This window comes from Benincasa hispida, chromosome 4, assembly GCF_027475165.1.
Source record: "Benincasa hispida cultivar pf3 chromosome 4, pf3_genome.v1.1, whole genome shotgun sequence".
Lineage (NCBI taxonomy): Eukaryota > Viridiplantae > Streptophyta > Magnoliopsida > Cucurbitales > Cucurbitaceae > Benincasa > Benincasa hispida.
Genome location: NC_143481.1, coordinates 59807678 through 59821242, shown reverse-complemented (window position 1 = coordinate 59821242; position 13565 = coordinate 59807678). Strand labels below are relative to the sequence as shown.

The 13565-nt window shown below is 30.6% G+C and overlaps 1 protein-coding gene across 1 annotated transcript; it reads right to left on the bottom strand.

The window, feature by feature from the left end:
• Positions 1–487: 487 nt before the first annotated feature.
• Positions 488–1234, bottom strand: LOC150036849 (cucumber peeling cupredoxin-like). The gene is made up of 2 exons (XM_090313380.1): positions 1026–1234; positions 488–926 (listed from the first exon to the last, which is right to left on the bottom strand). Exons 1-2 carry the CDS (start codon positions 1201–1203, stop codon positions 625–627), a joined length of 480 nt encoding a protein of 159 aa, XP_090169506.1. The 5' UTR covers positions 1204–1234; the 3' UTR covers positions 488–624.
• Between the last annotated feature and the right edge of the window lie 12331 nt (positions 1235–13565).

The window sequence follows — 13565 nt, the reverse complement described above, 5'->3', positions numbered from 1 at the left end:
TTTGAATGTTCTGACAATCAATGAATGTATCACTTTCTATCTCACTATAATAAAATCCAACAAAGTTTACACTTTAAAACATGTTATTTTCATAGAATTTAAATTGATTTTGAATCATTAGAATCATGTTTTGAATGACTTTAAAAATGTCAAAATAATTTTAACTGTTTGAAAACCACACAAATATACTTGAAAGGGAGAAAAAATAAAGAAGGGCAGAAGGAAATTGAATTCATTAAGGAAATTTTTGCTTGAGACTAAATAACTGAAAAGGTTTTTTTAGTACAACAACTGCAGCGATGGGAGATTGAATCTTCCACCTCTAAAGACGAATGTCATGTCAATACCACTTAAGTGAAGCTGAATGCAAATTGTTTGTTCCCTTATTGCAGCGCTTTTATCTATTTATATAATTTTTAACATGTGGCTAGGACCAAAAGTCTATTCATGTTGAACATTTATGAATCTACCAAATTTGACCTTCATATATCAAGCATTATCTTAATGATAATTTATTGGAATAAATGAATAGGTTAAGTCACACTACAATACATTATGACAATTGGCTGAGAAAAGAATAATAGAATTTTGAAACATGGAAACCACTTCACTTGGCCATATATCTCAAAAGAAGAAGAGAGAATTAGCCATGATATTTGCAAGAGCAAAGAGAAGCGCAGGCCATGCCCCAACTTTGGTTGTGGAGTTTGGTATCGTTCCAAGTTTTGGTAAAACATTAACAGCAAATTTCATGCCTGCATTGCAGTCATTTCCAATGGTCGAGATAAAATATCGACGACCCGGTCGATCCAAGGAAATGAAAATGATTTTATTGAAAAAAAATCCTGGCTTGACACACCCGTCAAAATTTGCTTGAGATTCTGGCTGACCAATAGAGTGAGTCTCATTGGCTCTTGATTCAAATACTTCAAGAAAGAAAAAACCAAAAGACATACTTTTATTAGTACATGATTTAAACAAGTTGATAACTACTTTTTAAGTATTTAAAAAAGGGTAATAATTACTGAGTTTATCGCCAACGAAGAAAGGTCTACTGTTAGCCCAATCAGAGAAGAAGGTGGGAGTCGATGGTAGGTTCCAACCGAAATTGCCTCCGACCTTATGTTCGACGGCAACACTGACGTGTACGAGAGCTCCGAGGAAGAAGAAGAGGCAGGCAAAGGAACTCATTGATGTATTCATTTTATTTTATTTTTATTTTTTTGATGTATTTGTGTTTTGGATTAAGTTTTGAGAAGAAAAATGAAAGGAGTTTTGTTTATATAGAAGGTTATTTGGGTTGGATAATGTGGCAAATGGTAAGAGGAAACCAGAATTGCCAAATTTGAAGTCATTGGATATTCAAACTACAACTTCTGGCAGCCAACGCGTACTATGGTTGCTTTTGAAATGCATGTCCAAAACGTCATTGGATATAATTAAATATTTCTAATTTATTTTTCTAAAAAATATTTTTATATATTTTTTATATCTAAAAATCCCTAACTATAAATTAGTTAGAATATTAATAAATATTACTTTTTTTTTTTAATAGTTAAGGCAACAATAAGGGCTTTTTCTAAATATAGAAAAATAAACTAAAATATTTACAAGATATAACAAAATTTTAGAACTATCAATAATAGACGTTGATAGACTTCTATTAGTGTCTATCAATATCACTAAGAGAAATCTATCAGTATCTATCGACGTCTATAATTGATAGTTATAAAATTTTACTATATTTTATAAATATTTTTAACAGTTTTATCATTTGAAATAATTTTCCTAACAATAACATAAATATTTTATGGTAAATATCCTGGTTGAAATTTATTAAGTCTAAATAGTATAATTATATTCAATAATCAATTAAATTAATAGTAAGGATTAATTGACATTAAATTAGAGTTGCTTTCAAATATAGAAATTAATTAAACTATTCCCTTATAATTTTTTTGTGATAATTGTAATAAATTATTTAAATTTTATTCAAAACAATCCATACCAAATTATATAAAATACCCATAAACATTTTAAAAGAGTAGAAAAAATATTCTTGAATTTTTAAGAGTTTAAAAACTATTCTTAAACTTCAAAACAGTTAAAAAATATCTTTATCGTTAGTTTTGAATGAAAATTATTGTTTTGGATAAAAAATACCTTCAATTTTAAAAAGTTTCAAAAAATGTATTTAAACTTTAAAAATAGTTCAAAATATTCTTACGGTTAGTTTATTGAATAAAAATAATTAAAGATATTGAAACTTGTAAATATTTAAAATATTCTTTTGACATAAAGTATAAAGTTAAATAGATAATTTATAATTCAACTAGTAAAAAAAAGTAGTCATTATCTTATGTCCCATATTATTAAAACAATATATATTAATAGTTTGAAAACATATAGTGAGATATTGAATCGAAACATTCAAATATTTTCGTCAAACAAATTCAAATTCATTCTCTATTTAAAATTTTCACGTGTATAACATATTTCTTTTTCGTAATACATATGTATTGGGAAAATAAAATTTTTGGAGATGATTATAATAATTTATATCCCTTTTAACCCAAAAATGTCTCTCTTCACTATTCATTATCGTGTTAGAGAGATGTCATTGTGTCGGGATATCTTATCCATCTCTCTAGAAATATGTATATCGTTGGCCAATTTTACTATAGACGATGTTAAAATGTGATAAAAATGGGGTTTATGATTTATGGTTTAGTTTAGAGTTCTACGGTTTAGGGTTTATGGTTACTATGTTTTCTGTTCCGAATAACCACCAATTGGATCGATGGTTATTCTATTATGTGTAAGACCACGAGACTTTGTTCGTAATTGTGAAAATTTAGCTTTCATTGATTAAATTGATGCCTCGATCATATTGACTGCTTGTATGATTTCTATGTGTGATTTTTAGGATTCATGATTTTCTTGAAATATTATTTAATTTTAGTAGCATCAGAGTTGACTCATTTGTGTCTTTTCTATGATTTTTCCATAATTACATAGCTTGAATGATAGACTCTAAGATAATAGAAACAAAATTATTTTGGTTTAGCTATCTCGTCTGATGGATGTTATCTTAGTGTTCCTATATTACGTTTTTGCTTATTGTTGAGTTTATATGAAATGCTATGATGCCTAATTAAATTAGGTAACAAGAGTTGGTTGTAATGTTTTGTTATACTCAATAGATTTAAGGGAAATTATGTTGCCATATTAAAAAAGGTAGACCAAGTGCTTGGATGCTTAATTAGTTTTATTTGGTAAGCCTTGGATTAGGAGTACAATTGGATGACACAACCTTGAATTCAGAATCATGATTAGATTTATTTTCTAAAAAGAAGCTAATTTTATGCCTTTAATCTCGTTTTCTCACCATGTTTAATTCTCTTAGATATCAATTTTTGCATGAGTTCGAGCAAACCATACATTTCGAAATCTTGTACGCCATTCGGAGCAAACCATGCATTAGGAGCTAATATGAACACTCGGAGCTTTAAATGATACAAAAGATTAAAAATGCCCCCAAGAGCTAGCATAGTGACACCACACCTAACGCAATTTCCAGTAGGCACCAAAGTGCAACAACGTCACAGTGCTCTAGATATTGGTGAGAAGTTGGATTGGCACGCGCGTGTAGTGTCGTGGCGCTATGTCGATGTTGCAGTACTGCGCTACGGTAGAAGGCTAAGGAGTTCTCTAAAATTTCTTATTTCTCATCATCTTTTCTAGTTATTTTCCTTAGGTTGTATGTAAGTGCTCTCTTCTTTTACTCTTTCTTAGAAATACTAGGACTCTTATAGATCGAGTTTGAATTCAGGAATTCGAGATTAAGTTTAATTTGGAACATTTGAGTAAGAAATATATTTTGAAAATAAAAGAAATCAAATTGACGTATTGGAATAAGCATATATACTGAATATGGATTGTGGTTCCTCATCGAGACCCTCATATTTGGTTGTTCATAGTTCCAGGTAATAGATTCAAGGTATTCTAATAGGATATTTACATATTTGAATCCTAAGGATATGTTTATCTTATATTAAAATAAAGAAAGAATAAATTTATTTTTTTTAACATGTGGCTTGGACCAAAAGTCTATTCATTTTCAACATTTATGAATCACCAAATTTTACGTTCATATGTTAAGCATTATCTTACTGATCATTTATTGAAATATGCGAATATGTTAAGTCACATTACAATACATTATGACAATTGGCTAAGAAAATAATAATGGAATTTTGAAACACAGAAACCACTTGGCTTGGCCATATATCTCAAAAGAAGAAGAGGAAATTAGCCATGATAGTTGCAATAGCAAAGAGAAGCACAGGCCATGCCCCAACTTTGGCTATGGAGTTTGGTGTTTTCCCAGGTTTTGATAAAACATTAACATTAAATTTCATGATTGCATTCTAGTCATTTCCAATGGACGAGATAAAATATAACGACCTTGTCGATCAAAGGCAATGAAAATGATGTTATTTAAAAAAATCATGGCTTGACACACCCGTCAAAATCCGCTTGAGATTCTCGTTAACCAATAGAATGAGTTTCGTCAGCTCTTGATTCTAATACTGCAAGGAAAAAAAAAACCCAAAACACATGCTTTTGTTAGTACATAATAAATGAATAAAGTTGATAACGACCTTTTAAGTGTTTAAAAAAGTAATAATTACTGAGTTTATCGCCAACGAAGAAAGCTCTATTGCTAGTCCAATCAGAAAAGAAGGTGGGAGTCGATGGTAGGTTCCAGTCGAAATTGCCTATGATTTTTAAATAGTTAAGATAAAAAAAATAATAATTTATATTAAATTTCTTAGTTGAGATTTATTAAGTTTAAATAATATAATTATATTCCATAGTTGATTAAATTAATAATAAGGATTCATTGATATTAATTTATTATTGAAGTCTTTTTTTGGTTCATATCTAAGTACAAAAATCTCATCCGTATGAAGGTTTTAGAAAATTTTAATTGGATTTTAAAATTTTCGAGATAATAATATCCAATAATATTAATATTAATGTATGATTGAAAATACATAACGTGTTTAAAATGTAAAGAATTGTTATTGGAATTGGGATATTGAGCATATTTCTTTATGTTGGTACAATATTTACGCTTTCTAGGATTATCTCTATATACTATGGGTCATGGGATGGCTTTTTTGATCTCACAAAATAATAATATTTTTATCCACTTGTGTTTTTCGTTTTAAATTCATTGTTTTCTTCTTCAATTTCAGCACGACATTACATTCAATAAATTTCATGAAATGGTGTTGTAGTTTATATTATAAGGGTTTTGGGCTCCATCTGGCATTTCATTTGCAAGCATAAAAAATGATTGGAAAATTTTTTGGGTGGTTGAATGAATGGAATCAAGTCCAAAATAATAGCATATATACCATTAGGATAAAAAATTACAAAATAATAACATTTTTATCCAATTGTGTTTCTCGTCGATATACAAATATTACTAATATCTACATCATTTATATAGATGAAATTGATATCATTGGTACACAGATATCGTTATATCTATCTAAGTCATATCACCAATATCATTAATATCACTGATATCTATCTAAATTATATCATTAATATACAAATATCACTTATATCATTGATATTAGTTATACATGGATGTCGTTGATATCTCCTAAGTTATATCAATAATTCCACTAATATCATCTATCTTAAATACTAGGAATTACCAAATTCGAATGTTAAAATCTTAAATAAAGCTTCAATTTGAATTCTTATGTAACAATTAAAGACATAAGTGATAGTCAGTAGATTCTTCAATCAATTGATAATATCCTTTGAGTGACTAATATGTAAGTGTATCAGTGACTATCAATTTGAAACTCGTAATGCTACTTTTTTTAAAAAATATTTTTCCTGAAAAACAATTTAGATGAACAAGTTGGTGAAGATTCTAGCACTAAAGAAATATCTCCTGATTTAGAACAATTATAACCAGCAAAGAGTAAAAGAAATAAAATCAATAAAAATTCGAAGAAGACATTTACATAGAACATCTTGGAAGGTTTATAAAATAAGGCTGATGATAGATGATGAAGAGTTTGCCCAAATCAAACAAGGAATCCCACAAGGATTTGTACACAATCAAAAAAAATTGAGCTAGGATCATTCTTTGTCAATTATGATGATAGATGTTTAAGTTTGATTAAAACGAAGCCATGTTTTCATTATAACATACATTTTCAATATTTTTTTTCTTTTTTTTTTTGCCATGTCCATCGATCGACCATTTTCGAAAGGGAAACATTTGCCATTTTTCCGTCGATTTAAAATGATACCATCAGCCATTTCTAAATAGGTTCCTCCTTGTCTTAATTTTAGTGTAAATTGGCTCAAGATTGTTTTAATTATAAATGCCAAATATTTTAAACCATAAACGTAAATAAAAGTCATGGATCACCAAAAAGAGAAAAAAAAAAAACTCAACAATGGCTAATTGAAAGCACAAGGTCAAAAGATGTGTTAGGATCATCGTCTGCCAATTTTACAATGGGAATTTGGTGATAACCAAGACTGCCTTCAAATGTATTGGGTGTTTGTTATTGCAGTATGATTGGCTTATTTATTATTGAAAAAACTTGAACAATATATTTTTGTAACATGTTCCATGTCGTGGTAACTTTTTCTTGAAATTGGTTTCTTATAAGTTGTTATGTGTTGTACATATTTGCTGGGTGACTTTCTATCTTGTACATCATCATGCAAAATGTTGGAGCGTGGTCAAGGATATTGTAACGTGATAGACAAAAAATTTTACATAATATTTTTTCTTTATCTGTCAATATGAAAATTCATGCTATGTTGTAGCGGTTTTCATTTTAAGCGAGAAAGATAGAAGTTTGAGTTGAGAAGGAGTTTCACACTTAGGAGAGCCTAAGTGATCATTCTCAAAGTTAGGTTATTTGAGTGTCATTTTAATTTTTGTTTATTTACAGATAAGTACATCGTTATAATTGCTGATGTTCCTGGAAATACTGTAACATCATGAGTAATAGATTATGTCGTGTGTTAGATAACCTTTATATCAATTGGTACTTGATTGTTTGTAGTGCCAGATAACAGATTCAAGGCATTCTAACCTTGACTTCAATTCTCTCACAGATAACAGATGTACTAAATGCAACATAAATAACATTGTCAGGTGTACCCAAACTTCTTCTTCATGCCTCATGAAGGAAACTCGACATGAGGAGATCCTTAAACGGAAGCAGCTCGTCCAAATTTCATTAATTATCGAATATAAAATTTACAGTAAACATTCAAGAGATATGCATTTAACATTAAATTACAACATGCTTTAAACAAGAAACAAGTTCAAGAGAAATCACTTTTGAAGAACCGTTCTTCACGACTCCCTCGAACAATCACGGACGAAACTCCTTCCTCGCGAATGTCCTTCTTCTCACACGGATACTACCAATCGAGAACCTACTGTATTCTCTTTTGGGATTCAAAGACTCAAACAAGAGTTTTGGGTTTTGCTTGAGTCCTAGGATGAGAGAAAGAGACGGAGAGGATGAAAGGGAGTTTTTTTTTTCCAGGGAACTTTTCTCTGTAAAAACGTTGGATGCTTGAAGAGAATGATTCTCTCTCAACCCACTTGAAACCCACGTTAGTTATTAAAGAGAATAATGGGGAGGGAATTATAACTACTTCCCTTTTATTAATTTCAAATAAATTAATAAAATAAAATATATAATAATTACTTTATTATATATACACTATATGTTATATCAAATATAACATATAGCCTATAGTTTTATATTGCATCAAATACAACATAAACTATAGATGTTATTCTCTTTTAACTATACGTGACATTTAATATAAATCACATTTATATTAAATCCATTTATATGAATCTCATCCATATAAATGATATTTGGATCATATCCAAATATTTTATTCCTCTCAATATAAATCATATTTATATTTAGTTACATGAATCTCATTCATATAATTGGTATTTGAATCATAAATTACTCTCATAATGTATCAAATAAATTATAATTAATTATATCATATATAATTAATTCCCTAAATTAATTTGAACACTTCAAATTAATCCAATAGTGTGTTGCTATAAAAACATTTGATAGCTTTTTTTGAATAAAGCTATAATATGTTTACATAGCTAAAATAGTATGTTATTTTTAACATATAATAAACCATTTTCCAATGCTATAATATATTATTTATAGCAATAATTATATGCCATAAAAATGTTATTTAATCTTTTATAGTACTATTATTATTGTAATGTCCTTTTTTAATACTGTAATATATTATTTATAGTTATAATTATATGCATAAAAATGTTATTTAATCTTTTATTTTACTATTATTATTGTAATAACCTTTTGATAGAATTTCTCTTTTGCTATATAAAAATTTATATAGCTTTTACTTAGGGCTATAAAATATATAACTTTTTGTCTCAACAATAATTTTTAAATTAATTATATTTTGATAAATTTTATTCAAGTACTCGTCTTTAATTGAAATTCAAACACAAGAAATACTTCATAACAAACTAAATGCCATAACTTCCAATCGTAATCCATTAACATTACAAAATTAAGTATTCAATAATTTCCTGGAATAAAGTATGTCATCCAAACTATACAAGCTAAGATAAAGTACACTAGCTCTCAAAATGCACAATTCATAAAGTGCCCAAGATTATATTACCAGTGTAGTTGATTTGTCATTATTGATTCTTTCTTTCTTTGGTAAGGTATTCATTTCATCCATCTACATGAATATATAAAATATATATATCGATATATGATTTTGTGGATACTAATAATAGTGAATTGAGCAAATCAAGAAAAACTTTAAGAAATGTAGATAAATAAGTTTAGAAAATAACATACTAATAATCTATTTTTCACCCCATCCCCTTGAAAAAAAAAATACACAACTCAATCAAATCGTTCTTCAACAAAAATACACAAACTCTATAGCAAAATATCCCAATAAAGATCGTTCATAACTTGTAGAAATACAAGTTATTATACCCTTTTACTTAGAATAATGAGGGTAGATAAGCAAAATATGCATTGATTACACTAAGAATTCATGTCAAATAATATACTTGCACTAAAGTACACTAAAAATCCCTACTGACCGCATATCATGAGTTAGATTACGCCAAAGTGTATATTGTACAGTTCATCGTAGGATTTGTCCGCATTCTCGAGCTTCTACCCAATGAACAAATATTTGATCGCATGTCTTGGGATCTATGATCCTGTGATAGCGGATCTTCTGCCATAAACTTTATAATAGTAGTGTTGACTTTTTCACCTACCACGTAAAAGATGACAATTCATTAGAGCAGGATTCCCAATGATTGTTAGCACATGGCTCTATAGATAGAGCCTTGACACATATGAAGAAAAGGTTCCAAAGGTTTAGGAGTGGAGATTTTATCGAGAACATCCTTAGGCACGATACTCGCACCATAAGAAAAGAGTGAAATAGAGAGCATTTATGAGAACTTCCACTTCCAAACTTCACCCCAACTTATCACCAGAGCTTCACTAGAGCAAGAGCTTGAGAAGGCCTTCTCCATTCCTTACTACCATTCTGTCACCAGTAGCCATAACATTACATCTGCTCGAAGCAAGAAATTATTGATAACTCCCTTTTCCTTTACTCTCTTCTTGTTTTTTTACTATTGTATTACATTTGTGACTATGAGAGATTATTCGCTTTTGTAAACAACAACCTTTCTATCTATATATCATCATGTCTACTTTCATTATCTCCTCTCTCTTTACTATCATTTTTTCATTTACCATGAGTAACTAATCTCAACGAGGTAAGAGGGAGTTATATATCATCATGTCTACTTTCTTTATCTTCTTTTTCTTTACTATCGTCTTTAAATGCTTGCCTATGATCACTCATTGAGTCAAGTAGCTATAACTAACTACCTAAGAGGGTAAGTAGTTGTGGATCTCACTAAAAGAAATAAGAAGTGTTTCTAGAGATAGAAATAACCTCATGCTCAATGCAACATCATTCATGCGTCATAGAGATGTAACAAATGTGGCTGGCTGCCGAGAGGTGTACGATGAACGAATACTGATTATTCTTGAAGCTAAACATAGGAACTAGGTATAGGCTTCCCTCCAAACCTTGCTTCTCCATATATTTTTTACACACGTTAAAATTGTTGTTTATTTAAATTTCTTAGAATTAAACTCTAAGTGTTCATTGCTTGTTTAGATAATTTCATTGCAAAGTTTCTTTATCGCATGATTTTTTAATCTATTACAATTACTTTAGTCATTTCCTTATACACGTTACTTTCCATACATTTGTAGTTACAAATCCCTAAGTTCGACCTCGACTCACGATGAGAAACTTGTAGTTTGTATATACTTGGCACACTATAAGAAAACTTGTGATCAATGCATGATTAACCACAAGTTGGCACATAGTAAGTTCAGCGCATAGTCATTCTAGCATAGTTCCTATTAACCGCATCGAATGCAAAAATCCTAACAAAGTAAATCTTATAAAATCTTTCAACCCCCCAAAAAAATGAATAATATAGTAGAATTCAATTGAGTCGTTCTTCAACAAAAAAAAAAAATACACATATTTTATAAGTCAAATATTAAAACAAAGTAAAGTCGAACGTTTTCATCCCCTTTGGGAAAAAGAACATAGTATAATTCAGTCAAGTTGTTCTTCAACAAAAATACACAAACTCTACAAGAAAAATATCCCAATAAAGACCATAACAAAGTCATTTACTATAAAATTTGTCCATGCAAAAAAATGAACATAGTATAAAAGTTTTTCCACCAGTACTTTCTTTAATTCTTCAATAACATAAAATATTTTCAATCCTGACAAAATTTCAATTGAACAATTTTAAAATATGTACATGTAAAAGCTCCAGTTTGATAAAATCTCCTCTCCTAAGGCTAATTAAAGAGTGTTCACATAGTATCAAAAGAAAGAAGCTATAAGAAAACCCAGAAGAAGGGTTGGCTCCCGAATACAAGAATCTCCTTTCCTAATAAAGCTAATGGAAGACTCAACAATCAAGGCTAAAAAAGCAACAAAAACACATAGAAAGAAAAAACATAATTGAAAAAAGGGAGAATAGTATCCATTGAATATTTCATCTTAAAGTAAGAGATTATGATTGAGGAAATAAAGAGCAAAAAGATTGAAAGGCTCTCTTTTGTGAGTTTATTTTTTTTTCGAGGATTATATGTTTTTAATTTCTTATCTAAAAATGAATAGAGAGATCCCCTAACCATTTGTCCTTCCAAAACTTAGCATTCAAACAAATGTTTAAGATCTTACATCCCAATACCCCGTACAAGTGCTAAAATGTCATCTCCCTTTCTTTGTCCATGCTTATGTTGTTGGGATTGGTGTCCTAATTCTCTTGGAGTCTCGTTGTTTTATAAAGATACACATTGTTCAATAAATAAAATATGTGTTATTTAATTCTAGCATTTACTCATATCCAATAAACAAAGCTTCTTGGTTATCTTATGTGAACTTAAGCATGTATATGTGATATACAATTGGATCATGCCTTAAGTGATAACCTAAATAGATCTATAGTATAAGGATTAAGATGGGATACCTCATCCTGGTGACACTACGGATACGACCCGCTTTGTAGAGGTTTACAAGTGTTGTAAACTACTACAGATGGTTGATCCTAACCATTCATGTGGAGACGTGGAGCGGGGGTATCCTGTACAAATAGTTTGTATAAGACCTAGACCACGAGATGATTAGACTCTATATATAACGTTATTGATACTAGAGACTTGCATCTCACCTAAACGACCATAGGTGACACGACCTAAATCCTGAGTATTTTGGGAACTTCTGTCTTTGAGGGTGGTTCTTTGATTAGTATGGGTGAGAATGGCCAGATTACCAACTCAACATGCCTAACTTTTTGGAATTTGTCTGATCTGAGAGCTGGGAATTCAATCCACAATATGGAATTCACTCCTTTCCCGAAGCAAGGATAAGTAGAGAGATTGCTCCCTTAGGGGCTGATTCCGAAGCTTGAACATAGTGACCATAGCTTCTCTTTGAAAGAGAAAAATCAGTCGTAGTAGAACTATGACTTATGTTCATTAGAGGGATCAGTGGTACTTAAGGAGACAAATGTAACTAAATGCATAACGGTTATTGGCCCAGCTGTACTTACGAGCGATCTGTGAAGGGTTGTCGCACTATTGATTGGTTAAGATGGACACATAATATATCTGTGGTAAGAAGAGTTCAGTTATCGGTCTTTAATGGAGTGCCTAGCAGTTAACGGATGGTGGATCCGTGACTAAAGAGTTTAGTCAGTTATTCATGTACCATTGGAGCTTCGAGCTACAGGTCTATGAGGTCCCCTTGGTAGCTCAATGAATTCAGTTGAGGATCAGTTCTTGGTGTTGATTTGAAATGTTCAAATTGACAAGAGGTATTTTGATTATATATGATATAATCGGTATGATGTATGAGATACATCTAGTGAAAGATTGATGTAAATGAGATTTACATTAAGTACCATGGAATAGAAAAACAACTATGGTTTATATGTTTCATTAGATGAAATATTAAAACTATAGGTTATAAATATAGTATGATAAGTTGGTTATCATCTTTTTCTTTAAATAACCAAGTGTGTGGGTGGTTATTAGAATCATGGTAACCGTGAGTTTAAAAGGAAAATGGTTTTCCTATTTTGAAAAAAAGAGTTTTACAAAAGATTGAAAAGGTTTTTGAGTTTTCTCTCTCGAGCAAAGAAACTCACATAATTGTCAAGTAAATACGGATTTACTAAACGATGGTTGGGCGAGCTAAACGATCGTGCAGTATTTACTAAACGATTGCATAACTATGCTAGACGATCGTTTGCCCTAAGTAAATGATCGTGTAGTGTCTGTAAGTAACAGATCAAGCCAAACGATGAGCTAAAATCATATAGCTTTTTCTAGATGATCGCTTAACTTTATCTAAACGATTGGGCATTGACCTATACAATAGGTCTCAACCATCTCCTATTTGCCCAATCGTGTATGCGATCGGTGTTTTCTCCTCCGTCTGCCTTATACCATGTCCGAACAGAGCCCACCCTCTGGATTCTCACACCGAGAATACTAAGGTAGCCTTGTTGGTGGTGTCAGACTCAACTCGACACCGTCGAGGTTTTCTGGAGGCCGTTCATGGTGTTGTGGAGGTCATTCGTGTTGCAAAGGAGAATCGTGGCCGAGGATATCGTTGAAGACGAGTGCGAAGAGTTCGTGCTGTGTCGCGGTCTTGTAGATCGAGCGTTCGAGGTTGCTGTTGGTCGAGCATTCGTGAACAAGGAGCGTGGAGACAAGACAACAAATGTTCATAGACTTCTTCCCTGTTCATTTGTTGTGCATGTTGTAATATCTGCATTTTAATTGTATAACCGCTTGTTTGAAGTCGATTGTAAATGTATTGTTTCTTCATGATTGTAATTTGGA